Consider the following 27992-nt stretch of genomic DNA (forward strand, 5'->3'; position numbering starts at 1 on the left):
ATGGACCAAGAACCGTCCACGCACCTTCTGCTGGGAAGCCGTCAGCTGTGACCGCAAGCTTTCGCTCTGCTGCTCCCAAGACCTCTGCTCTCGCTTCACAGTAGCGACTCTGTGCTCTAGGAGTCTGGATTTTGCCAGCTGTTTAGGAAGATAAAGGAGGTGACAGGGCAGTTTTGCAAACGTATCTAGCCTCAGTTTCTCTGCCTCCACTTGTGCTGAAAAGATCTCATGCCATCTGTTTACGTGGGGAGCAGGGTAGGGGAGAGAAAGACAGCTCCTGACTCCCTTTATCCCTTTTATTTTGAGGAGGCTCCTCTCTTTGGGGATTTCCACTTTTCTTCCTCATTGCCTCATATTTTGTGGGTGAGAGATGATGGGCTGGAAGGCAATTAGAAATCTCGAGTGCACCGTAATAGGAAACTAAGAATGCCTATTAAGGCAGGTGGGACCATGCAGCGTTTCTGGATTTGCCAGGGAAAATACAATAGGAAAAAAAGTGTCTATGTAATAGAGCTCAGATTGTTAAATACAATAATATTTATATTAGTTACATCATATATCAGTAGAATAGTCATATATTTAAATAATATATAAATAGCATGGTTACCTATTAAAATGAGACAAACTTTATATTACTGTCTTTAGTAATATAATTATTAAACAACTAATCCAGACTCTTGTTAAAATCATGGATTCAGGAGCTCTGAGGTGACATAACGGCAGCTGAAATGCTTTCCAGGAAGAGTTTGGAACAATTAGGTCAACACGGGAGGCCCGTGTGCCACTGTGTGGAGACATGCTCATGGTGGTACACACTGTACAATGATGGCAAAAACTGTTCCCCTTCTGCCTGCCTCATCAACAGAGCCACTTAATGCCTCACTTAGAGCTTCCTTTTCTTTCAGCAGTTTTTCACTGTAGCTCAGAACACGAGACATTTTTTGCTGGAAGTCGGAGAGATGGGGACATCTGTGCAGCTCTAAGAGAGAAAGGAGCCCTCCCATCACATCTCGTGGCTGTATCTATAAAGAGGTATTTATAAGTGGGCGCTTTCATGGCTGCTGCCATTTCAGAGGACAATATAAACGCTAGAGCATTATAATTAACTTTAACAAAATGTTCCCTGCTCGCTTTTCTCCATTCTCCAACTGACTGCTGAATGTCTGCTCAGACAGGCTCAACCAGACAGACACTGTGAAATAACGGTCCTAGCTTTCTGTTTCACCTTCAGGGTAAAGCACATAACATGCTGCCATTATGTCATCAGTTAACTTGTGTACATATAGCACAATACATTTTCCTCCTTCTTTTTATTTTTATTTTTTGGTGAGGAAGATTAGCCCTGAGCTAACATCTGCTGCCAATCTTCCTCTTTTTGCTGAGGAATATTGGCCCTGAGCTAACATCTGTGCCCATCTTCCTCTATTTTATATGTGGGATACTGCCACAGCATGGCTTGATGAATGGTATGTAGGTCCATGCCCAGGATCCAAATTGGTAAACCCTCGACCGCTGAAGCAGAGCATGCAAACTTAACCACTCGGCCATGGGGCTGGCTCCTCTGGCTTCACTATTAGATTCCAGTAGCACTCCCCCCACCACACACCAGTTGTGAAAACCAAAAATGTCCTCAGACATTGCTAAATGTCCTGGGGTGGGGGTGGGGGCATATCCTCACCCCTCAACTACTGCTTCAAGAGACTGATTGTTTTATACTCCTTATCCCTTCCCCATAGATCATACATTTTTAATTTCCCTCTGCTTCACCAGGCTTTCCAATTTTCAGCTCTTTATCATCATGATTTTATGGCCATCTTCCTACTTCTCACCTTAAGTTCTTCTACATTAGCTTTAGGAAGAGTGTGGCAGGGTTGAACCTGTCTTTTACTTGCAGCAAATCCAGCTCACCTCGCAAATCTAAACAGTCGGAAGGACGTAGGAAAATGCATCATAAAGCACCCGGGTGCTGGGTCACTAGGGGACTGGTCTTCCTCTGCTCACTACCTTCCTCCCACCCTAGACCCTCCCAAAGCCAGGTACCTCCTGGGTGTCTACAGACTGGCCTGTGACTTCTTCTGATGCTGTTTGTGTTTCTTTTCAGTGCGACAGATAATACCAGTGACAGTGCTTTGTGCATGAGACATGATGTCACACAGAGCAGCACGGGCTTTCTGGGTCCAAGCCACATGGCAGCAATGGTGGGCCGACACCATCCTACTCTTGTGACCCAAGAGTCCAGGCGCCACGAAACAACTTCCTCCCAAAGGCAGACAGGGCTCACTGTTTTCCATCTCACTATTTATATCAATACCGCTGTAAAAAATATGCAATAAGAATGTGCCAAATGACATCCTCATCATGCCATTTTAGTCCCAGCCCTGCTCCTTGTCTTCTGGTCTCCAGCTTAGCAAAGTCACAAACATTTCCTGTGCTCTGGACTTGGAACCTGTCATTATCATCTTAAAGGCTGAACAACAGACAGACCTTCCAAAGGTAAAGGAGAAAAGAAGGCCCAAGGAACTGAGGATGAACTTGGTAATAACAGCTTTGCAATACTTATACACCACAGAAGGGCCCTGGGAGTTTTAACTTCGGGATTGTTTACATGGACAGACAGCTTCTGTTATGGCAGAACAGACATCCTTTGCACAGCAGCATCTGACTTGAAAATGTTCTTAGAGAGCGCTTATTAGGTACCAGTTCCGTATTGGGCGTTATGAGACAGCAGTTCCCTGAGAGTCTTACCAGCCTATTAGGAAATCAGGACTCAGAGCAGACAGTCAGAGACCAACACAGCACAACACTCAGTGACCCAGACCAATATCTCAGCACTCAGAGAAGTGTACCTTTATGCTCAGAGGCTGAACAGAGACAGAGAATCTTATAACCTAATAATGTCATAATATTAAAGCAATCGTCTGGTGAAGCAAATAAATAAAACATAACAACTAAATTCTCCTATTATAAATCAGGATTGCTCAAACTGAAAGTTTCCTCTACTCTTTGAAAAATTCAGAATAAAGAAGAATATAGGACGACATTCAGGATATAACTTTAAGGTGAACCCTCTTTTTTTTTTTTACTTTTTATTAAGATTATGATAGTTTACAACCTTGTGAAATTTCAGTTGTACATTATTGTCAGTCATGTTGTAGGTGCGCCACTTCACCCTTTGTGCCCACCCCTCACCCCCCTTTCCCCTGGTAACCAATCTGGTGAACTCTCTTTTATATTTAAAATTGTCTTTGCTTGAAACTTTGAAATAGGCTTCTTCAAGCTGAATTCCTAAGTGAGACTGCAGCCCTGATAATGCTCTAGAATTTACTCCAGTGTCTTAGATGCCTCATACTCGCTATAAGAAGGGGTAAGAGCAGCCAGCTTTATCTGTCTCACAAATCTGGGTGAATAGTTGTTAAAGTTATGAACAAGAAAGTCACCCTCTTTTTAGACAAACATATTACTTTATCACCTGGCTGGGAGAAAGCAGAACAACAAATTTCTTAAACTGCAGTGGTGGGATTCATTTATAGGAACAAAATTGCAGTCTAGACCATATGTAAGTTACCTAACTAAGACGACATTTAGAGAATTAGTGATAGGACCCCTTATAAACAGACTTGTTCTGCAAGCCCTCGACTTTACTAAGTAATAGCTAGTTGACAGGACTCAGTGAAAAGGATACTGATGGCTAGAAAAGCCAGACCGTCAGGTACGCATAGTTCTGTGAACCCCCACCCCGCCCCACACAGCACACAGTCTTACTTGTTTCAGTGTCTCCAGTTCACCTTTGAGAAGGAGGTTTTCCTGTTCCACAATATGAGTCTGTATTTTGACTTCAGAAAGTTCTGCCTCCAGAGAAGACACTAAAGTGGAGGACTAAGAAAAAAATGTAAAAGTCAAACAATACACATACTCATTCAGCCGGAGGGAAATTGCAGGGTTCCCAAAAGGAGCACTGGGGAGACACTAGTATAAATTCAATGACGTTGTTCCATGACCATTCACCCTCATACTCAACAGAACTCAACTATCTTTCAAAACACTTTCCACTTAAATGGCAGGACCATGGATTCTAAGGTAGTTTTTGCAGGCTTCTCCACCATAAAGTCTGTATCTTTCTCTTGGGGGAGATACTTTGAGACTATGCAAATCGTGCTTCTCCTTAAATTTTGCTTATTAATTTTAGTGTCTATCAGTGGATTTTGTCTACAAAAATTATTACTCTGGTATTTGCCTAATGATGACTTTCTTTTGCCTTCTTTTTTTCTCCATTTACTAATTAGAATTCTACTCTAAGGAAGAGCTGTTGTTTCTCCCTGCTTTATTTATTTATCCAATTTTTTACATCAGTATGAAGCCATAGGTATTTATTTTACGCTATACTATGATTATTTACTTTGTTGATCTAATTGTTGCAGCTTTGGTCATTAGAAGCTCCTTTCGGGTTGGGCCCTGTGTCCTTTCAACATGCCCCATCTTCTTGTGAGCACTGTTTTCTTTCTGGCACCATGAGATGTTCCAAGCTCATCTTGAATTTTCCCTGCCCCAGCCTTGGAATCCATCGTTTTTCCAAGGAGCCCTGGTTCCTTGTATAGGAGAACGGTGTTTAGACACCAAGACCTGAGCACCCATTTGTATCCACACATCTGTGTCTCTCTCTCTGTATATATGTTCAGAAACGTGAGTTACGCTAACACCCGGGATCCCAGTCCAGCATCGCAGGGTTCGTCTTAGCCCTCCGCGTTTCTCCATTTACACCTCCATCTCCAACAGTGAGAAACTCAGTTCTTATGGTCTACAGTATATGTACTCATTTGCTCAATCCTACAACACACAGAGTGGTTCCAGAATTAGTAACCCACACCCACTCAGAAACACATGTTCTGACTAGATCCTCATAACAATGGGTGCACTTTGTCTTGTCTGTAGTCCTACAGTATACAGTCAAGATGTGATTTCCAATTACTTAATTATTTAAGTTAATTCTTCTCTTCCCATTGTGGTTATGTTATGCATTCATAATATAGTCAGGTTCATTTGTTAGTGCTGTGTTCCATTTTGGTACCCCCACATCTGGACTGGTTTGAATGGTGTGTTTATTTGGGGATATGTGAAGAATGTGTGTTCTAAAAGTCAGAGCCATAGAAAAAGACATACTCAGAGTGTCACCCCCTCCCTCATCTGTCTCCCATTCCCATTTCTAGTCCGTCCTCCCCCCACCCCCAAGGTAACCATCTCTTTAGCTTCTGGCCCATCCTTCCTCTGCTCCCTTTGCCCAAATGAGCAGACACCTGTCCCCGGTTCCTTACGTGGACAAAGACGTACTCCAGACGCCCTCAGATGCTCTTTGCACCTTTATTTTTTCACTAACAGTATGTCCTGGAAATCATTTCATATCAATAGAGATCTTTCTCATTCCTTCTCTCTCTCCATTTTTTTTTTTTAACAGCTGCAGAGCACTACTCCATGGTGTGGCTGTACCCACCACATTCATGCAACCGCTCTCCTACGTATGAGCATCCAGGCTGTTCCCAATATTTTACAATTACAAACAATGCTGCAAGGAATAACTCTGTGCCTATGAATGTTCATATTTTTGGAGGTGCATCTCTAAGGTAAATTTCTAGAAGTAGGACAAAAGGTAAGTACATATGCAATCTTGTTAGGTATTGCCAAATTTCCCTCCAGAGGATAACATCAGTTTACATCCCCCCCCAGCAGTGTATGAAAGGGGCTGTTTCCCCAAAGCCTTGCCAGAAGAATATGTGGTCATATTTGTAAATTGTTGTCAGTCTCATATGTGAAAAATGATACATCAGTGTTGTTTTTATTTGCATTTCTTTACTTATGAGTGATTTTGAACATTTTTCCATAGACTTGAGGGCCATTTTCATCTCCTGTTTGTGAATCATTTGTCCTGTGTTCCCCCCATTTTGCTGTCAGATTTGGGTCCTAAGGCCTTTGGTTTTCAGAAATTCTTTACATGGTAGGGATGCTAGCCCCTCTCTGTGGTATAGGAGGTAAATATTTTCTCCCAGTTTGTGAGTTGTCTTTTGACTTTGTTTATGCTTTTTTTTTTTTGGCCATGCAAAGTTTTTAAATGTAATCATTTTTTTCTTTTTTTTGCCTCTGGTTTATGAGTCATAGTTAGACAGCCTTTCTCTACACCAAGGTTAAAGACGAACTCACTCATGTTTTCTTCTAGTCCTTGTACAGCTTTATTGTTTATATTTAGACTCCTAATCCAAGCACAGTTTATCCTCACATTTGGTATAAGATATGGATCTAACTGTATCTAGTTCCAAATGTCTACCCAATTGTCCAGGCTCCACTTATTAAAAAGTCCATCGTTACCCCAGCGATTTGAGAAGCTACCTTTGTTAAACACAAGTTTTCCATTTGTATTCGGGTCTAGACTTTCCATTCCTCTTACCTGTCTATTCATGTGCAAGTACCACACTGTTTTAATTACTAAGACTTTATGTATAAGAAATTTAATACGAGCCTTTCTTTCATTTCTTGGGATTCCCTCCAGACAGGCCACAGCGTGGCCACAGACTGTACCTGGACTTTACAGCGCTCCAGTTCTTCTCTCAGATGAGATTTTTCCTGTTCCCACTCCTCCAGTGCACTGTGTCCTGGCTCTTTATCCTCCTGGCATAGCACTGCCACCAGACGTTGATTAAGGTCTTGCAATTCTTTCTGATTTTGAGAATTCTTTTGGCTAAGTTCTGTATTCTCCAAATTCAACTGTTGGTTTTTGGTTTTTAATTCTGAAATCTAATTAAAATGGAAATATGTTTTAAAAACTAGTTACCCTACTTTCTGCTAACAAACAGATTTAGAAACTAATTTTTTTGCCTCTTTATGTAGGTAAAGTTACATATATATATACACACACACACACTTAACAACAGAAATAATGCATACTCATTATTACAAATTCAGTCAATTCGCAAGTATATGAAGAAGTGATGGACACTCAGTCCAGCCCTACTCCACAGGGGAGCCACTGTCTACAGCTGGATACGTATCCCTCTAGATTGTTTTCTATGCATATACAAAACCCATATAACACAGAGATTTTTTTCTTCTTTATAACAAAATCATTATCATTATATCAAAATCATTTCAGATATTTGGACAGCCTGCTTTTTCCACTTATAATATCTTATAGACTCTTGTCATTCCAAGTCAGTGCATTCAACAACCTCCACATGCTATTATTTTTAGTGGCTATAGGGTATTCCATAATGCATTTATCCATGCCCACACTGACAGACATATAGATTTATCATTCTTTCCTTTAATTATGAAGAAACAAAACAATCTTCTAGAAAATTCATTTACACACGGTAGCATTTTGTATTTAGGATCATTTTTTGAAGGTAGGCATCTACATAGCTGTTTTGATAGAGAGCCCCAAAATGTCCTCCTCACAGTGCTACCAACTTGTAGCCCTGTCAATGACGTCTGGGTGCACGCATTTCCTCACCCCCTTTTTAATACCAGATGACACCAATCTTTAATATTTGCTAATCTGACAGGTGAAAAAAAGAAACATTTAATTTGCACTTTCCTAATCACTAATGAGGTTAACCATCTTTTTATATGTTGTATTCTTTTCTCCTGTGACTTGACCATTCATGTCAATTATCTATTTTTCAACGGGGTTTTGCCATTTGTTTGTAAGAGTACAGAATATATTTTAGATGTTAGTACCCTGTCTATTTCAAGTACTGAAAATACTCTTTTCCCAGGATGTCCTTGTCTTTTGACTGTTTCAGACAGATTCTTAAATGGTCTTCCCCCACACAATTGCATGGTGTGAGATTATACAAATTGGGCACTGAATGGCACAGGCTATCTGAATAAATCATAATTCTTGAATTCTTGGTGAAAAGATATAACAATTAACTGGTATTCTAGATCTGTGAAATTCTGTCCTTAACTCTCTCCTTTCAATCATGGTGAGGAAAGAGGAAGGAGCTAACAGTAATCTAAACTACATGTGGGATAGGGTTGGGATTTCACGGGTTTGGTTTTAGAGGCGTCACCTCCCCATCCTCTCCCCCTCCCACTACTGGTTACAGAGCTTACGTTAAGCACTCAGAGTCTAGAGATAATACATACATTATTATATTCACGAGAAATAGAAACCCCTATCTTATACCACACATGAGGATAAACTCTGCTTGGATTAGGAGTCTAAATACAAACAATAAAACTATACAAGTCCTAGAAGAAAACATGGGTGAGATCATTTCAAGTCAGCCAGAAGTGAGCTTCCACTGTGAAACTCAGGATTTGCAACCTCACCATCATTAGCTACATGCTATTCAAGTAGCATGTCCTATAAATTTGTAAATTTCAAATAAACAAAGAAAATTTCAGAATCAGGAAACACTGGGAAATATTAAGTATCACCTTACCTGTGTCTTTAAATTTTCAACCATCTTCTGAACTGCAGCTTTTTCCTGTTCTACAGTTTCTATTTTTTGCCTAAAAGGGACAATGAAAATATAACTTAAGAGTTAGGCTTTAAAAGTTGAAGTAAAATAGTTTTAGTCCTTGCAAGAATGCCTTAGGAAAATTTACATCTTACCACATTTCTTCCTGAGATCCATTTAATTTCCCTAATTTCAGGTTAGACATGCTATCCTCTTCATTTAAAGTAGTAATTTCACTTCTCAAAATAGAATTTTCCTCTTGAAGCTTCTCAGATTCATATCTGAAGTACAGAGATTTAAAAAAATAGTTACAACAAGGCAGTCATCTGGCATCTTTGGAAATACTTTCTAGTAACTTCCAATATAAAACAAGTACTCCACGCCAGTTATAAAGAAAAGTCTAAATTAGTAGTGTCTTAGTACTTGGAAATCAAGCTATGACATATTGACTCATTTCTTTTGGGAAGTAAGAATTTCACTAAAGGACTAAGTTAAGGAAGTGTGGCTGACACCCTCAGCGTGGAGCCAGGTGAGGACGCAGTGCCCGCTCTGGCTGCTGCTCTCAGTGGCGAGCGCACTGCTCTGAGCAGGTAACTCCACTCAGTCTCTAGTCCTCCTGCTCCGAATAGACAAAAACCATATTACTTGGCTGTGTGAGTTTTAGTTTTAGGGCCCAGGGGACCTAGAGAAAGAAAATTCACACATAAATAAAAGGGCCGCAGTGAAATATGTACAGTAATGTTTACATTGATTTTTATCCATCTCATCATATTATGATTTTTAGAACTAAAAATGGTCTGAAGTAAGAAGAGGAAAAACTACATCTAGAATTAAATAATTTTGTTTCAGATCATTAAGCTGTTTCAGACGATGTAATATTTTACGAGTCTTTTTTTGAAACCGAATTTGCTAGAAGACTATAGCAATCATATTTTACAAAGTCAAGTGAGCAGTGGTTCCAATTAGTTTCACTTGCCTCTTTATTCTTCAAGCACATTTATTAGAATCTGGTAGCTCCTCAATGAAATTTTATGTCCTAAGATAAATTTCCATTGTTTACAGAATATCAGCCTGTGCTACATGATACAAGCGAAACACGGTCAGCCACAAGACACATCATTTTCCTATATTAGTACAGGAAGGGAGTTCTGATCTACCAGGTGAGTTATTAATACACAAAAGGCATTCACTCTCACAGAGCTTGTTTCATCAAAACGAGGAAAATAACATTCAGAAGAAAAAAAAATTTATCCATCCAAACCAAGTGCTAGGAAGAGTTAAGGACTTGACAGACATTGACGAGCATGTTGTTAAAGGCAGACACGCTCCATTATGGACTTTCACACCCAAACGAACAAGACATTGAGTTCCCGGGAGGAAGGGAAGGGAATGCCTCGGAGGCAGGGCTAGTCTAGTTGTTAATAGGATGCAGAGGCAGAGGAAGCCTGAAGTTCTGCTCTCTTCTTGAAGATTACCAGGGGGTTAGTTTCTCTAGGCACAGCAGGCAGCGGGAGTTAGATGTGGTGAGGTGCTCGCTGGGATCCATGATGTTGGCAGGTGCATACATTACCTCAGGAGCTCCACTTTCTGCTGCATCTCACTGCAGGTCACCTGCAGGTCGTGCATCATTGCCTTCAGCTCCTCCTCCTTTTCTCCTTGAGAAGGTATATCTTTTTGCTTAACCAAAGTGGTGACTCTCTCCCTTAACTTTCTAGTCAGCTCCTGCAGCTTTGTTTTCTCCAGTGCTAACTCTGCTATGGTGGCCTGATGCTGAAAATGCTTGTCCTGAAGGTGGAGGAGAGCAGGGTTTCCCTCCATTGTAACCTGGTTCTGTACTCCCGGCTTTTCCCGACGTGTCTGGATGGTTCTGTGTAGCCAGGCAATTTCACGGGCTTTTCCTCCTTCCGGGAGCTGTGTGTTCTCCTGCTCGAGGTACTGGCCTTCTTGGTAATGTTCTTCTATAACGTGGTGTACACTCACCACCCTTGGCACACCCTCCAGGGTCTGACTTAGGCCGAGCACCTCTTCGTCAGGGTCCACCGCCAGGCTATCCTCACAGGCCTCCCTCAAGGAAACACAGTCACACGGCAGCACCGATGTTTCTTGCAGCTTCTCAATCTTGCCTTGAAGTCGCAAAACCAGAACGTGCAGTTCCTCGTTTTCTCTTTTGACCTCATCATAACTCTTTTCCAGGCTGAGGAATGTTTCAGTCACTTCTTCCACTTTCTTTAGCTCGTCCTGTAATCTGAAAACCTCTGCGGCGAGTTCTTTGTTATTTTCTAGGGCTTCGTCGTAGCGCGTCTCCATCACTCTCAGCTCCTCCTGAAGGCAGTCGTTTTCTCTGCTAGCATCCTCGTATAACAGTCTATACTTGGGAGAAGACTCAGGGACTCTCTCAAGCAGCTTTAGCTTCTTTTTTAGCACAGAAACATCAAAAAGTAGGTCCTGTTTCTTTTCAGAAGCTCGATCGCAGTCTGCGCGTAAGATCATTAGTTGTTCCTGAAGCTGACAAATCTGATTCTTCAGGTCCCAGGTCTCAGTCCTGGTCTCCTCACTATTTCCAAGCTCGGAAAAACTCTCTATTGTTGCTTCAGACTCCTCCACTTTGACGTGCTGTCTCTGAGCAGAGCTGGTCCCCGTGCTTCCGAGGTCCCCAACCTCAGGCTCCTGCAGCTCACCTGGGGCGCACCGCACGGCCACACCTTCCACCTGCTCCATTTGGTTTTGCAGTAAAAATGGCGCTGTCTGTTCCACAGAATTTCCAAGAAATCCAGTAGTTGGCTCATCTAAACAAGAAGACATGACCGACCCTGGCTCTAATTTTTGCAGCCTCTGTTGCAATCTAGAAATTTCAGTGGCCATTTTCACGTTTTCCTTCACAGCTCGTTCATGAGCTCTCTGCAGGCTTAAGAGGACATCTCCGTTCTCCTCCAGTAGCTGCTCTCCTTGCTGGAGCAGGGACATGGCTCCGCTCCCTTCTGCCTCCTCCCCTCCCATTGCCTGGCAGCTCCTCTGGAGCCTGGAGAGAGGAGATGCCACCTGTCGCATTTCCTTAATTTTATTCTGAAGCCGGGAGATTTCTGTGCTCATCTTGGCCCTCTCTTGCTCTGCTTTCTCACAGGCCACTTTGTGGGCACTCTCCATGGCCAGAAGCTTGGACATCATTTCCTGCCTCTCCTGGTCATGTTCCCTTTGTATCCTTTCAAGCCGCTGGGTGGCCAGCTGCTCCGAGGCGCCTGCCTGGCACAGGACCTGCTCGTGGTCCTTCAGCTCTCTTTCATGGCTGCTCTTCAGCTCAAGGATCTGCTCGGACAGCAGACTTTGCTGACTTTCAGAGGCATTTCTTAGATCTTCCAGGTCTTTGAGGAGCTGCTCTCTCTCAACAACCATGCTATTCAAATGTTCTGTGTATGTTTTCTCCAGCATCTCTCTCTCCTGGCTCAGGACCAGAGAAGTTGCTTTCTCCCTCTGGAGAGTCTCTTTAAGCTGCTCCTGGACCTCTGCACACTCCTGGGTGAGCTCGTCCTTCTCAAACTCCCACTGGGATCTCTCCTCGCACTGTTGTTCTAGGAGCTCCTTCAGCTCCTGGCGGTAGCGGCCCTCCAGGCTTCGCAGAGCATTCTCACATCTCTCTGTGACTTTCTGACAGTCAGCCTGACACTGGGCTTCTATTTGAGAGGTTCTTCTATTACACTCAGTTTCCATTTTTTCCCTAAATGTGGTCAACATACAGCATTACTGAAACTGCCGTCAACTCCAGAAGCAAACAAAACACATCTCCCCTGGATAGAAGAGACTGCCAAGCAAACAATCTAAGTCCTTTCTAAAGTGGTCTTCACTGATGGCTATGTGACTCCTTTATACTGAGAGGGCATCTCAGTTCCGAGAGCCAGGACCAGCAGCCGTAATTAATTCAAAAGACTGACTGACCTCTCTCTGAATTTAGAAGGAAAATTTAGAAACCAAATTCTTTGGCATACTCCTGCATGTATTTGCTTATGGATTTTTAACCAAAAACTTAAACTGATATTTTACATTAAATGATCAAATGCATATTAACCTAACTCCTATTGGGAAATACATAAAATTCTTTCATTTTAATTGAGTATACATTGGAGGATAGCAGTCATATAAACACACATATTAACGAATTCATTATGCTTTCGCCTCTTATTTAATAAAGTAGCACCGAGTTAACCAGAGAGTGAGGCAACCAAAGCCCTCGAGTGTGCCTGAGATCTCAAGTGGGGAAGGTGAGCACAGAATCATGTCTAGTAACTCTCGGAGGAGTTACTTTGCCCAAAATCTAGTAGAAATAGCCTTTTTCAGAAAACAAGACTGAAAAACGAAGGAACCACATTTGGGATAATCTTACCCTCATCTAGAACCTTAAAAAATACAAGTCTGATACAAGAAATACTTTCTTCTTTTTTAAAAACAGTTTCAATAACTCCAGGGTAGGCTTATGTCTAAAGAATGGCAAACAGGTTGAAAAACCAAAAGGAATCTAGGCAATGAATGGGCTAGTAGGCCTTCTGATTGTCCTGTCTCCTTGACTGACCGGGACTCCTCGTGGCCCCAAGGGACAGCGCCCAGGCTGCTCATTTCCCCACTTTCCTTACCTTCCCTCTTGAAGTTCTCTTTGGTGTTTTTCCAAGAACTCTTTCCGCAACTCCTCTTTCTCAAGAGTGTGCTTCTCCACCAGGCCTTTGAGCTGCTCCTGGTGCAAGTGCTCCAGCTCCTGAGTCAAGCCTCTCACTTTCTCCTCTGTCCAGGCGCCCTCATGAGCGAGTCCATCCCTCTCCCGGGTGAGGCTTTCCTCCGCCTGCTCCAGTCGAGCCTTGAGCTCCATCTCGTGCTCCAGCCTCAGCTTCTCCTGCAGCTGAGTCTTCTCCTCATCCCACTTCATGTGCAGTTGTTTCTTCTCCTCCTCGTGTCTGCGGGTCGTTGTTTGTTGTGCCTCCTTGAGCACTGCTGCCTGGCCCTGAAGTTCTGCAATTTCTTTTTTAAGGTCACTTCTTTGTTTTTCTAAGGTGTGCACCTCATTCTCATACTTCTGCCTCATGCTCTCCTGCTCCTTTTCACAGGCGACCTTGGTTTCATCCAGCTGCTTCTCATAATGGCGCACCTAAGGTCAGGAAGCAAAACCGCCACCACGTTATTCAACTCAAGGCCATGGAAAGGTGATGGGGGTGGTAAGTACTTTTTCCTACAAGACATTCCTCAGTTTTCCCATTTTGTTTTAAAGTAACTTAATTCACAACCACATTAAATAAGACACTTTTAAGTCAGGCACGGTTGGCTTTCCTTTTTAACTTGGTTGAATTTTGTCAGTTTCTGAACAACTCTATTAAAAGCGACTAGACCTTCTCATGGATACCATTTGTCTTCCCAGGCATGCCTTCTAACTGTAAACTTGGGGCCTTAAAATAGTTAATTAAATTCAATATTTACCGAACACCTATCAAGCATTCCACAGGCCTCATGGGGACCAAAAGCTGGGTAAGATGTAGTCTATGCCATCAAGGAGAAACCAGTCCAGACATGGTTATGACAAGTACAAACAAGTAGACTACAAGGCAGAATAAAAAATATAAAAGGTATAGGAAAAAGAGCTACAATGTAACCCAGAGAATCAAAGGAGGGAAAACATTACATTTGGTCGCGGGGAATTCAGGAATGGGTTCATGCAAGAGGTGGCATTTGATACAAACTCTGAAGGGTGAGCAGACCTTCAAAAGGTAGACAGGAATAATCACATAGCATGCAACAGCATGAGCAAAAGAGGACAGTTTGATGAAGAACAGCGAACCACCTTTTTGGCTGGAGGAGGAGGTGACTCAAAGGAATTGTGAAAGAGAAGACTGGAAATCTAAGTTGAAGCTACATGGTGAAGGGTTTTGGAGGCCAGATTCAGAACTTGTACCTAGTTTAGGAGGTAATGCTATATCAAAGGGCTTTTTTGGTTTTATTAAGACATTTTTTTTTTACAAGTTATAAATAATGTAATGGCCTTCAAAAGTTCCATGCTTGCTAGGGCTGAAGATACTATGTTTTGGAAAAAATCTCTCCCAGGAGGAAAAGGCCTCACCCTCAGCCTATAAAACCATCCTGAATAAGTGGGTTCCTGGCAGCCACAGATGCAGGAGGAAATGTACAGAAAGTGCCACCCTATGATAAAAAAGAATCGAGAGTGTCTGCACACAAAAGCTTGTCAGAGCTCAAAGAGAGCTGGACTGACAAGAAGGACTTACTTTATCTTCAAGCTCTAGTCTCAGGCGACACAAGTCCCTGCGATGCTGCTCTTTCATCTGTTCGATGGCCAGCTCCGCCTCAATGCTCATATTCAGTGGATTGCATTCCTCAGAGCCAAGCCCTGAAAACACATGGGACCCATGACCCTGCAGCAGGTTCTTTCAGTAACATAACCAGCATCCTAGGAGGGACATTCAGTTTAACTAAGGAACAATTTTCAGCCTAAACTGCCACAGATGACATCTACTAGGAAACAACAGAAGCCAGGAGAAGTCTCTTTTCAAGCATTAGGGAAAACAGGAAGAAGTGAAGGTGGACAGATTCTTGCATGTACAGGCAGTGTACCAAAACTTAATAAAATCCCTCTTTTTGAACAGTAGGTGGGGGTAGGTGTGGACATTGTTCTTAAAGGTGGCCTCCTCCTAATGAAAATGCTGCAGAGTGAGGCAGTTTCGTCAAACCAACCAGCCTTCTATCCATCCAACAAGCACTGAGCGACACACTAGCAGAGGAGCAATGTGGCAGGAGAGTGATGGCTAGCATACTTGCTGCTGTGCTTGAGGAGTTAACTTCTTGGGTCAGGATATCCATCCTATCACTCAACATTGCAGAAGACTGAGTATTGTGACATTAACTTCCTGTAGGTGGAACCCACCTTAAATTGTCAGCTAAAATTAAAAAAAATAGGCCATAGGTTAGGAACCTGGACATAGGCAGTTTAGGGGAGAACTTCCCAACTCATCCATATGAGCTCACCTCTGCAGCTACCCATGATGGTGACTAAGAAGGACACTGAAAAAGTGAAGTATAAGTTGGAGGCTGAGCTAGTACATAGAAAAGATAATTATGTTTTGTACTATGTAGAAATTTCTTAAGGCAGGAGACTCCAAAAAGTTTTTCATGCTGGAGGTACACAGGCAGATGGGAGAAAGGGCATAAGTCTAGTGTCTGGGATTAATTGTCTTGCTTTGGGCTTTCTTTTCATACATCATGGCATAACCCCAACTGAGAAGTAATACTTGGGGTGTAAACCACCCCATGATGGTTTAGCTTCACGTACCAATAAGGAGAACCCCCAACACTTGGTCATCTATGGAAAAGCCCAGAAAAGCTGCTGAGATGTATCATATCATCAGCTGGGCTCCATCCTCAAGCTACAATAAGGCGACAGACTTAGAATCAGAGGAAAGGTCTTAGGGCCTCTTCCTGTCCCCTTCCTAATCCCTTATTTACTCTGGAATAAACAGGTGAGGAGAAGGATAAACAACCCTTGTAAGAACCTATACTCCTACTCCAAGTAGCAGTGGAGAAAACTATTTCTAATAGCAGAACTTACTCTGAGCCCTTTCTGAAATTCCAACTCAGCACACTGGAGGAAAGAGGCAGGATATCAGGAGTGAGGAAAAGAGCTGAGAGTGAATGTAGGCAACCAACACTTAATTATTTTATTTGTTGTTTTGCAGACATTTAGCACAGCCAGAGTTAAGAAACCAAATTCTGTGGTTTCTGGCTGGCCCATTCTCCAAAACCATCGTCATACCAGTTGGCAATCTTAGAAAGGCAGGATTCAGGCTCAGTGTCTGAATTCTAACACTCCCCGGCCTGGACTCTCAGACTGTGGCCAGCTGTTTTTTTTTTAAACAAAGCAAATACCCCTGTGGTTTGATTTTTCCATTCCTTTGTTGATGCATATCAAAATCAGACAGAAATAGTTTCATAAACACTTCAAGGACAAATGAAAAACCAGACCACAAGTGAAATAGCTCAAGAAAATAGTATTGCCAAAGTCTTTTTTTTCGGTTGCCAAAGTTTTGAGATTTTATACTCAATTTTACACTTTTTAGAAAAAAACAAAAGTCAAAGGCAGACATTGTAAAGATGGTGTCTGAATGGCTTACCCCGGTCAGGCTCAGTGCACCCACTGTGACCATCAAGCTCTTCTGACAGAGAGTTCTTCAAGGGAAGTCTGAACACTTTGCCTTGTGTACGATATTCTTCCAGCTCAGACTGGAGCTCATCCACTTGGTCTTGTAATACCTGGAGTTTAAAAATCGACACAAGTCTTCGATGTGAAACCAAAAGCACAAGCAACAAAAGAAAAAATAGATAAATAGGACTTCATCAAATTTAAAACTTTTGCACTTCAAAGGATACCATCAAGAAAGTAAAAAGACAACCTACAGAATGGAAGCAAAGTTTTTGCAAATTATATATCTGATAAGAGACTTGTAACTAGAATACATAAAGAACTAATGATAAATAGCCCATTTAAATATTGGGCAAAGGATCTGAATAGACATTTCTCCAAAGAAGATACACCAACAAGCACATGAAAAGATACTCAACATCATTAGCATCAGGGAAATGCAAATCACAACTACAATGAGATACCACTTCACACCTGGTAGGATGGCTAGAATCAAACAGACAGACAGTAACAAGTGTTGACAGGGATGTGGAGGAATTGGGACTCTCATACTGGTGGGAATGTAAAATAATGCAAACCCTTTGCAAAAAGTTTGGCTGTTCCTCAAAAGGTTTAACGTACAGTGATGATATGACCCAACAATTCTACTCCTAGATGTATACCTAACAGAATATACAAAAAACTTGACACAAACGTTCGCAGCAGCGTTATTCATAATATTCAAAACAACCGAAATGTCCGTCAGCTAATGAATGGATGAATAAAATGTGGTATAGCAACCTAATGGAATTTTATCCAGCAACTGAAAGAAATGAAGTACTGATACATTGGATGTACTACAACATGGACGAACCTTGACAACACTATACTAAATGAAGAAAGCCAGTCACAAAGGACCACATATTGTAGAATTCCATTTAGGTGAGATGTAAAGAATAGGCAAATCTATAGAGACAGAAAGCAGGTTATTAGTTGCCTAGAGCTATGGGTCATGAGAGAGATTACAGCTAAGTGGAGTGGGAGCTTCTTCTTGGGTGATGAAAATGTTCTAAAATTGATTATGGTAACAGTTGCACAATTCTGCGAATATACTAAAAGGCACTGAATTGTACACTTTAAATGGGTGACTTGTATGGTTATGAAAAGCTGTTAAAAAAATAAAGAAGAGGATGGATTTGGGGAAGCAGAGCTAATCGATTGTACTGATGAAACAATTAACTTTCAAGACATAAAGAAAACACTTCTACTTGATTATGGCCAAGAGCCAAAACCTAACTGTCAAGCGGCACAAACGTTTCCTTTCTTTTCTCAGTGTGCAGACACCTGAGAAGGCAGGCCATGGGCAACCTCACAAGGAAGTCATGGTTTATCTCATCTCCACATGGGTACAGTCTTCATCGAAAGCAGCCAGAACTCAGCTATGCTTACCTTGCTAAAATAAGCAAGTGTTTCTGGTTTAAGGGAAAAACCCAAATTCCAAAGATTAGGAGCGTTACTTTTTAAAAAAACATCAAAGATTCCTCTTATTTATAAGGAAGTTTTGTCTCTTCTGGTAGGAATTTGTAATGATTTACCAGCTAAACACTTGAACAGTTTCGGTTTCATTTGCATTTTGTAAATAAAAGTAAGCAATGTATTCTGAAAAAAACTCACAGGACAAGGACCAGGTTTGCAGTGATGGACCAGGAAAGGCTAATTTTGGAATAAGCCCATCAGCAGGACCACGAATTCCTTCACTTGGGATAAAACTCTATTTTCCTCTAAGCACTAACGATTTCTTCCCTGGATAAGGCAGACAAATGCAGTTTGCATGATTCCCTAATATGTCAGAATACTAAATAATAATACTGACAGCTAACACTATGTTACACGCTAAGTCGCTGGCTCTGTTCTAAGCACTTTACATAGACTCACTCATGAATCTCGACAATAGCCCTGGTCTGTGGGTACTCCTACTTTACCATCTCGTAGGCGAGGACTTGAGGCCCCACAGGTAAAGGGACTCACTCCTGGTCCACGGCTAGTGAACGTGAGGGGACTGGATCCCAGGCACTCCCCTGCGTACCAGATCCTCCTCAGTCACTCACCCTGCACTGCTGCTCATACTCATTCCTCATATGCGTCAGCCTCTCTTCTTGCAGAAAGAATTCAGCACTGCTGGGGTCGAGGTCGCCAAACTAGAAAGAAGAAGGGCAAAGCTGTCATCTCCCAAGTGTCCTCCTTCGACCTATGACATATCACAGGCCTGTTCCCGTGCCCACCCAGTCACCTGAGGATGAAAGGAATGTGACACTTAAGCAGAGACACCACCAGCTGGAGGATGTGGAGAACGTGCTGGAGTGATGTGTTTGGCTAAGGCAGGGTCACTTCTCAGCACCATGCAATGATTCCCTCATGTCCAACCTGCTAGATTTGGTCCCTGCGGAAAGGACAACTCCTTTAGCCCCTAAAGAATCCCCTACCAGCAATGTTCTGGGTGGCGCTGCTCCTGTCCTTTGAGCAACTGCACTTTGAGTTTCTTATGAGGAAATCAAATTCAAACAGACTTACCTTTTCTGCTAACACATTGTCCAAATTTCGCTGAAGTTTGTTTGTCAGATTCTCATACTCTGCCAACTTCTCTACGTTTTCCAGAAGCTCATTTTCTAGACGACTGTTTTCCTGAAGAGACATGGAGACATTAAACAGGCAAGACGAAAACAGAAGCAAACCGTTGCACCATTGTATATGATGCATACAACAGTGCTCTAGCTGAGAAAATTTGTTCCATCCTGAAAGTTTTATTAGATTAGACAAAAGTAAATATAAAAATTGATATTTATCTTATCCAAGAGGAGTCTTCCTCCTCTTTTTTTAATGCTGTGGAACTTTGTGTCCAACATGACAGCCACTAGCAGTCACACGTGGACACCGAGCACCTCAAATACGTGAAGTACACGCTGAAATGCGCTGTAAGCGTAAAGTACTCACCAGAGTCCAAAGAGTTAGTACAAAAATGTAAAGCAGCTCGGTGATAATTCTTCTATATTGATTACATGTCAAAACGATAATATTTTGGAGATGGATTAAATAAAGTGATTTAAAATTAATTTCACCTGTTTCTTTTTACCTTTTAATGGGGCTTTTGAAAATTGGAAATTACATAGATGGCTTGCGTTATATCTCTACTGGACAGCATTGCAGGAGAAAATTTAATGACAGGAAAAAATTCTCAATATATTGTCAAATGAAAACAAACTGGTTGCAGCATACCTTGTTCGGCTGACAGCAAAAGAGAACACAGAAAAACTGTAAAAAGTAGAATAACTCTAAAATCAATTCTCACTTAGTGATGATATAGTTTGGTTTATATTTCATTTACAATTTTATTTTGGTTTAAAGATGTAAAAGCTACACATAGAGTTTTTTCGTAATTGGTATATGTTTAAATTATTATAATAAAATACATCAACTGAAGTCCAAAAGGTGGGTTTTTTTCCTGTACATATAATATTTGTTAGAGATTTCCACCCATATTTGTTAAAAAATGAAATAAAACCATACAGACATGTCATTTGATGTATTTTCTATTCCAATGTTAAAAGCTAATTGGAAGAACATTATTTTCAAAGTACACTTTGCCAAAAGAATATAGAGCCAGTATATTTTAATACATTCTAGTTCACACCCTCACACAGCAATATGGAGTAAAAAAGGATGTGCTCGAAGCATTAAAAAAAAAAATACTACCTTCCCCCAAAATGCCAAGTCTTCAACTCTAGTCTTTCAAAGTATGTTTAAATTTAGATGTCAAAACAATCAGGAGCAAGCCCGGTGTGTCAGGCCTGTGCTGGGGCTCTGGAAACAGGAACCAGATTCTGTCACTTGTCCACACAGTCTGGATGGTGGGGAGGGGACAGACAAGGATGAAGTCATCCATGATGCGATGGGAAATGCACTGTCTTCTGGCAAGAAAAAAGTGAGTGTGACAGGAACAAAAAAGTCACTTGGCCTTGGGTATTGGAGAAGGCAATGAAGGGGCATGAAGCCCACCGAGGAATGAGAGCCAGTGGCACGTTCAGAGGGGCTGCAGGCACACACTGGCAGCTGCGGGCAGGACCTGAAGTTGGAAAAGGATGGGGACGAGCCCCGTGCAGGGGCCTTCAGTGCTACCATGTTGCACTTTACAAAGGGTAACGGCATGGTGGCAAGTGTTCTTTAGTGAGGTGGCTCTGGTGGCAAAACGGAAGTTAAATAGAAAAAAGGATATGCGTAAGCCGGCTCAGAAATCGTGATGAATTCTGAGCCTATTCAGAGGCTGTGGAAATGGAGAGGAGAAGGCTAAATCTGAGAGGCATTTCAGAGCATCAACAGGACTTAAGGCTGATGAGTGAGGATGGCTGAGGATTTTAGCTTCCGTGACTTGCAGCACATGGTGATGATGTAGATTAGGGAGAAAATTCTGGAGAGGAAGCATTTTGCTGGTTAGGGAGCAAGAATTAGCTCAATTTTTGATGTGTGGAATTTGAGGAACTTTCATAACCTCAACAATAGTGACTATCGCCTATGTACTTATGAGCTTCCAGAGACTGTATCTGTAGCATCTCCTTTAATCCCCATATCAATGCCATGGGGTTGGTCTTACAATGGTGCCCATGTTGTACGTTAGGAAACAGGTTTGGGGAACTTGATCAAGGGTTTCCAGGAAGTAGTGGTATCCAGATTGGAACCAGGCAGTCTGAGTCCAGAGCCCCTGCTTTATCTCTAGACTACACTGCACTGTATAATTGGTGTCAGGGTCCAGGAAAGAGGAGGGTCACTTCCTCTCCGGTGGCACAGGAAAGGAGAGGAGGAAGTACAAGGCAGAGGAACATCTGGAAGCAGAGAAACAAAGCTGGTGGCTGCTGTGTGGCAGGAGACAAGGCCACCTGCTAAGAACAAGGGGGAAGGGGGGAAGGCAGAGGGTATCAACCAGGTTCCAAACAGCCTGAGCATCCAGTGCAACTTCAGCAGCTGAGAAGAACAAGACACATTAATCGACACTGTTGGCAAACCAGAAGCCTGGATACCCCCCAAATCCAGACGCCAGTGGGTCTCAGCCATGTCTGGGTCAGGACCCAGCTGGGCAAACGTACAAGAGTCCTCGGACTGAGCCCTGTGCAGACCTGCCCTCTTACAGAGCCACGGTTCCCCCATGGTGCCCCCGGCAGGGACACAGACTAAGGGGATGATTACCTTTAAAGAGAGGGCGAGGCGGTCCCGGAGGTAGTTCTCTTCCGTTTTTGCCTTTTCGATTTCCTGCTCGAGTTCCAGACGCTGCTTGCCCACCTGTTGCAGGATCTGCTCTCTCTCTTTGCGGAGTTCACTCTTCAAGGCTGCTATGCGCTCCTTGTACTCTTCGTCTAGTTTCCTGGGGGGAGGACAGACCGACAAGCTGCCATCAAATCCCTCAGAGGCCCCTACGCAGATCCACCAAAAAGGGAAACAAAGTCACAGAGATGGAGCTCCTTAAGAAGGCATATGATGTGTCCTGCTTTCCTCTAGGCTTGGCCACACCTGAGTCACTCCAGCCAGGTGTGGCCAAGCAGGCAGGCTGAGCCCCACTCCCTGGGCCTGGATGGCGAGAAAGCAGGGGCCTCGCCCTACCGGTCGCACCTGAGGTTGTACTCATTCCGCCGTTCTATGGCCGCGTGGTGATCGTCCACCTCTGAGGCCATCAGAGACTTGAGCTTCTCAGCCTTGTCCAGATCTGACCGTAGCTTCTCTTTTTCTCTGACCACTTGGTCAACTCGCTCCCTAGAATCAGAAATAAACAGAGTTAAAGGGAAACTGCTTCTAAGCAACAAGTAGACCCAAAAAAACTCTCATTTGGCTTGCTTCAATACAAAAACAAAACCAAGACAACCCAAACCCTTACAAACAAAAAGACATTCCACCACATCCCTGAAAGCCCATGTGCCGATCTGAAGCTTCCTCGTTCCACAGCAGTGAGATGATGGAGGTCAGCCCCACTTGCACACGCGGAAGGACGTGTGTCTCAGCATCTGAATGACCCGCTGGACAAGAACAGAAAGGGACGGAGCGAGTGAACCTTCCACTCAACTCACAGCAGATGCCGGATCTCAGCCTTAAAGCTGGCCAGAGCCGCCTGGTGAAGGCCGTTCTTGGTGACCAAAAGTTCATTTTCAAGAGCCAGCGTCAATTCTGTCAGGTTGACATTTCCATCAAGGCTGAAATCCAAGGCCTAGAAATCAGAACAAGGTCAAGACAATCACTAGTCCTGTGCTCCAAAAGCAGAAGCTGTGAAGGTCAAACAAACACAGAGAACTGGATTTACCATCTAGAAGCTGCATGATTATATATCTTTAGTGATTGCTAAGGAACAATCTTTAATCTAGAACATAACTAAGTTCTCTCTAAGGAAAGCATAGCATGGTTATTGGCATGTTTAAAAAAATACTATCTGGCACTATAAATGAACACAGTAGTTTAATCTTTACCAACCAGGGATCAGTTAAGACCATTTTTCTTGTCAATAATTTAGGGCTTAAAAATGTGGAAAATAACTAGCAACAGACTCCTGGTTAAAGGGGGTAGGAAAAGTTCTCTCTTGTCTCTGAGATCTTGTGAACAGAAGAATCATTAAGGAAAAACCAAATCAAATCAGTTTCAAAAAACAGTGCAATTTTCCAACCCTGCCCCAATTTGTTATTTTTCTCCCATTTTAGCTGCCACACCTTCAGGATCTCCTGGCTGTTCTCAATGCCCTCTTCCTGCCAGGTGTCGAGAATTTTCTCCACTGAGGCATAGCCCATCCCATCATCCAGGCAGGAGAAGACCCGAAAGCCAATGGTACTCATCATCGCTGATGGGGTTGTGGTACGTCGTCCACTCTCATCGAAGGACTGGAAGAAGAGAGAGACTTGAGCAAGCTCAGGAATTTCAACAAGACGTTGGTGAGGACTGAAACTGGTCCGTCCTGACCACGATGAGCAGAAAGCATGTTTCCATAATTGACACTGCTGCAAAAAAGTCACGCAGCCCCTTTGATCTCCTTTTCCAAGTGAGGCAAGAATGCAAAGCTTATCAAAAACAATTGATCTGGCAGAGAGTTCCTTGACATAGACGAGATGTGTCTCTACTTAACACCAGGTTTCGTCTGACCCACAGCTGACATTAAGGGGCATAATTAGTGGTCTTCCCACTCTGTAATTTATGGTCATTTCTCAAACCCAACTTTTCCTTCCCAATAGTTTAGTCTTTCTTTCCGACTCTCCTTTTGCTTTTCTCTTTCTCATCAGCATTTTTCTTCAGACAGCAGATTAATTCATTAGAAATTACTGAAATGGGTTTTAACTTCTACTCACAAAGAAACCATTTCTTACCTGCATGGAGAGGTGCCTTTTCAACTGTCGATATGGAGTAGACGCTGACGGTGGAAGGGATTTTCCATTTTTGAACAAGCCGTAGAAAAAGTCTTCCACGCTCATTGTACCATCAGGATCAAGATTATGGAAGACTTCCTCGAGCATCTAGAAAACGGTAACCACGTATTTTAAGTATTTCACTCAAAATAAGCCAAGGCCCAAAGTACACCCCTGGCCAACAGAAATTGGCACCTCTGTTGATCCCAGGACTCCAGAAATACAATATGCCCCTTTATTCTCACTTCGTTGAATTTATTTTCCTTTCCAGTAATATGTCCTTCTTCCTCACACAAGCTAAACAAAAGTCCATTTTCAGCATCTTCATAATCTTACTCAATTTAGCAATGAACTGTTTCCTCTTCTACTCACACTCTTAGAACAGGTAATTTTTAACATTGCTAAACATTATTCTTACGAATTAAAAAATTACTTTGAAAATATAAAGATATAGCTTCCCAGTGCTGTGATAAAAGAAATTAGTTGGACATTCACTAAGCCGTTACGCTATGCTGACTCCACATATTTTGCTTACATTGAATTTTTGAAATCACTATGTTAGCACCGCAGAATTTGGTCTGGGGTGGAGAGCAATGATCTAAGAGTTTGGTTCTGAAACCCATGACTTGGGAGTCAGAACGTTACTTGGAATAACACTGCGTGTTTGGGGTTTTTATTTGTTTTAGTGCTTTCACACAGAAGAAACAAAGACTGGATAAGAAGAATTGGTGTATGTGCCACAGAAAGTTTCCAGAGACATAAAGAGAAGGGAATTCTGACTGGCTTTTATGCCGTCTCTGACAGTAACCAAGTAGTGCTCCTTATATAATGGGGAAGGGGAAGCTGGACCAGAGCCCCTCCTCCAGGCTTGCTCCCTCGCTCAACAGAGGAATGGAAAGGGGACTGAGGCAGTGTGAGTCACTGAGGCCACAAACCAGGGAAGGCAGGCAAAGACCTCCTTCCTGCTGGCAGTCGGATTCCTCTTTATTTTGGGGGCTAACATTTTTCTACAGGAACATGCCTCAAACGCATAAAACAGAAATCCCCTGGGGATCTTGTTAAAGGACAGACTCTGACACAGTAAGTCTAGGGGTGGGGCCTGAGATTCGGCATTTCTAAGAAGCTCTCAGGTGTACCCATGTCACTGAGTAGCAAAGAGACAGAATAAGCAACAATTTACTCTTGTTACATCAGAACCTACCAACTCTTGTTACATCAGAAGTGGGCATGTGAAGTGTCCTCTGCAGCCTATGCAGCAACCACGTCCATTCTAACAAAAGCCTTAATTCTCTGTAACATCTTCAAATTTTCAATATTCGTTTCATAAATCTGGACTATTGCTAGGATTCATGCCATCTTACAATTGTTGATTTTATTCTTCTTGTAAGTGCTTGAGGCATTTCTTTTACCTCAAATGCTTTTTTCCAATTCACTTCCAATAGGAAACATCTGTTTCTATTCTTGTTTTTATACCACTTCCTCTGGAGAGGACTCTGAAACAGGAAAATCATTCTAGAGAGTGGAAATCTTTGGAAGAAGCAAGGTACAGGTTGCTTAGCTAAGGTTCTGAGGTTGCCAAGACTCCTTAGCTTCTCTGTCTTGTTCTTATCAACCAAGAGAACACTTTCTTAGAGCACTGGGCTTTCAGGACCATCAAAGCAGGAAGCACAGCAAAATCTGGGTGTGCTGAAGTTAAGGAGCACGCTTTGGCTCTAACCTGAGCTCCATACCACTTTGCCTTGTGACCTTGGCCAAATCAACACGCAGCCTCCAGATTTCCTAGACACCCATCACCTGACCCATTCAGAGTACAGGAGCAAGTCAGTCCCACCATTATTGTATAGGATGGAGGGCAAGTGGTGAATGAAAGGACATGGATTCAGATGAGGGTGGGCGGGCAGGGCTGGGCTGGAAAGAATGGAGTGAAGTGGGCATGTGAAGTGTCCTCTGCAGCCTATGCAGCAACCACGTCCAGAGCCGAGGGCACTCTCACTCCCCAGGATACGCTGACCAGGTCTCTGGATGGTGGGTTTCCCATGAGTATGTCGGGAAATAATGCACTAGAATACGAATCACAAACCTAAATACCCAGAGGGGCCAGGAGGGTGATGCCAACCAGCAAGGCAGAGGGGCTAGGGCATTAGAAAGTAGTGCCATTTAAAGCAGCAAACAGAACACACGGGAATGCATGCCCTGTGCGAAGGAGCTGGTCGCTTCTCATTGCCAGCAAGATGGAGCCAAATCTTCTGATTTTTAGCAAAATCTCCTGATTTTAAAGAGCGCAACAAAAGTCCAATTTTTAAAAATATTGGGCAGACCAAATAAAATAGCCTTTGGGCCACATTTGGCATCTAGGGTGACAGCCTGTCATCCCTGACCCATAGTCACCCTGGCTTCTGGGGAGCAGAGTACTAGTTACAGCTGCAAGGCAGTGAATCTGGTCCCTTCATGAAAACGGCAACAAGCAGCAATGATCTCACTTCCTTTACCCATAAAGTGAGGGGGACGAAGCCTACAATTGCTTTCACTCGTAAAACTCCAGGATCCAAGTTGCATGTTGCTGAGATCATCGTGCACTTCAGCTCCTCTGTGGTCTAGAGCCAGGAATACAAAGCACTACAGTGTTTCATGATTTTTTTTTTTTTTTTGAGGAAAAGCACTAAGCAAAAGCCATATTCAATAAGCAATCCTTTATTCATCCTCAGCTCAGAGGACAATAACTAATGTGCTACTTCTCTTCCCAGGTTTTACAAACTCCACACGCAAGAATGTGCAACTCCCGGCACATGGCTACAGCGTATTCCAAGGACTGTTCTTAGATAAATAACCCAAGTTTGTGCAACATTTCTTGGCAAAAACAACCCAAGTTCTGCACACGGCCCTGGTTCATAATTTAGGAGGAGTGAATTTAATTTTATGACTCAACAGCCGCCACTGAAAAATCAATGACCACTGAGCCGTTACAAAAGTAGTCGCTGCGTATATAACGGCCACGTACACAAGGGAAAAGGGAAAAAAAGCTTTTCTGCAGCCAGACTACTTGGAAGATAAATCTCTTTCTGGTTTAGGCAAATAATACCACTTATCACACGAGCCCACAGACAGCATGGTTTCAAATATCGTTATAATCCAAGATTCACAAAGCTATGACTGTAGCCCTAACCTCCAAGTCCCTCCAATCCTATTTTTGGCTCTTAGAAAGGCATATCTTGGAATTATTTATATTCTTGTGTTTCACAGCTCTCCATGCACCCAGTCCTGCTAGTGCTCCTTTCAATTTTTCAGAAAACGTAAAGCTCTGAGTTTTAATAAGCAAGAGTCTTTTGGGGGCTCCTTCAACATTTCTTTCTATCTTCCAAACCACCAATCTTCCCTTTTCCATTTCCTCATGACCAGAATATCATGCCGGCTCCTGGCTGGTCTCCTAACCAGAGGCTCTCTTTACGCCAATATGCCCGTAAAAGTAAGTTTTTCCTAGATGTTACTCAATCTGCTGAAGAACCCAGCGTTGATATTGAGACTTCTCTCCAAAAACCTAAACTCATCAGCCTGGGTTTCAAAATATTCCCCAACTCAAATCTAGTGAACTCCCTCCCTGCTTCCTCCTTCCTCCACGCCTCTCCCACACTTGGCTCTGTGGAGGCCACGTCTGCAGACATATCAGATGTCAGAGCTGCACTGAGCTGGCGTCTGATGATAATGCGGGGTAACGTGCTTTGCACAGTGAGGGCATACAGTATGGGCTCAGTCAGCATCAGCTATCATCAGTTTTTCTTTTCTACAGAACAAGGTGAGCTCCTCAAAGACAGACCCTTCATGACTACTTCCTAGGAAAAAAAAAGGATGGAGTCTCTGGAACATACTGCAGGAAGCCCTAGTATGGCTGTTCCTAGCCTGTGGCCAGTGCAGCTTTCATCATGATTATTATTCTTGAATAAAAATTTGATGCAAGGCCTA

General features: G+C 42.8%; 1 protein-coding gene and 1 long non-coding RNA gene across 33 annotated transcripts in view; one reads left to right on the top strand and one right to left on the bottom strand.

Annotated features, from left to right (window-relative positions):
• NIN (ninein) overlaps positions 1 to 27992 on the bottom strand; it is a 92570-nt gene that overhangs the window by 19848 nt on the left and 44730 nt on the right. For 26 of the 29 annotated variants that reach the window (XR_011428844.1, XR_011428846.1, XR_011428840.1 and 23 more), the window contains 16 exons: positions 23997 to 24143; positions 23349 to 23516; positions 22719 to 22855; positions 22267 to 22407; positions 21847 to 22021; positions 19183 to 19293; positions 18720 to 18809; positions 16604 to 16742; positions 14705 to 14826; positions 13073 to 13578; positions 10021 to 12162; positions 8606 to 8731; positions 8433 to 8502; positions 6565 to 6780; positions 3763 to 3876; positions 25 to 138 (listed from right to left, as the gene is read on the bottom strand). Coding sequence is in view for 19 of the 29 variants with exons in the window: in XM_070242771.1 (XP_070098872.1) it covers positions 25 to 138; positions 3763 to 3876; positions 6565 to 6780; positions 8433 to 8502; positions 8606 to 8731; positions 10021 to 12162; positions 13073 to 13578; positions 14705 to 14826; positions 16604 to 16742; positions 18720 to 18809; positions 19183 to 19293; positions 21847 to 22021; positions 22267 to 22407; positions 22719 to 22855; positions 23349 to 23516; positions 23997 to 24143 (4518 nt within the window). In the remaining 10 variants the exon portion in view is untranslated. The remainder of the gene's footprint in view (positions 1 to 24; positions 139 to 3762; positions 3877 to 6564; positions 6781 to 8432; positions 8503 to 8605; positions 8732 to 10020; positions 12163 to 13072; positions 13579 to 14704; positions 14827 to 16603; positions 16743 to 18719; positions 18810 to 19182; positions 19294 to 21846; positions 22022 to 22266; positions 22408 to 22718; positions 22856 to 23348; positions 23517 to 23996; positions 24144 to 27992) is intronic. The other 3 variants (XM_023625102.2, XM_023625100.2, XM_070242836.1) reach the window with 1 other exon arrangement.
• LOC111769352 (uncharacterized) lies at positions 28 to 27992 on the top strand. 4 transcript variants are annotated; one of them, XR_011428853.1, is made up of 10 exons: positions 28 to 159; positions 909 to 1032; positions 2102 to 2493; positions 2973 to 3059; positions 3267 to 3364; positions 5450 to 5615; positions 9513 to 9610; positions 13538 to 13645; positions 23913 to 24153; positions 27820 to 27992. It is a non-coding gene; the product is annotated as an uncharacterized lncRNA (long non-coding RNA). The 4 variants fall into 4 exon arrangements; XR_011428849.1 differs by lacking the exon at positions 3267 to 3364 and adding an exon at positions 23340 to 23567; XR_011428847.1 differs by lacking the exons at positions 3267 to 3364; positions 23913 to 24153; positions 27820 to 27992 and adding an exon at positions 23340 to 23707.

This window comes from Equus caballus, chromosome 1, assembly GCF_041296265.1.
Source record: "Equus caballus isolate H_3958 breed thoroughbred chromosome 1, TB-T2T, whole genome shotgun sequence".
Classification (NCBI taxonomy): Eukaryota; Metazoa; Chordata; class Mammalia; order Perissodactyla; family Equidae; genus Equus; species Equus caballus.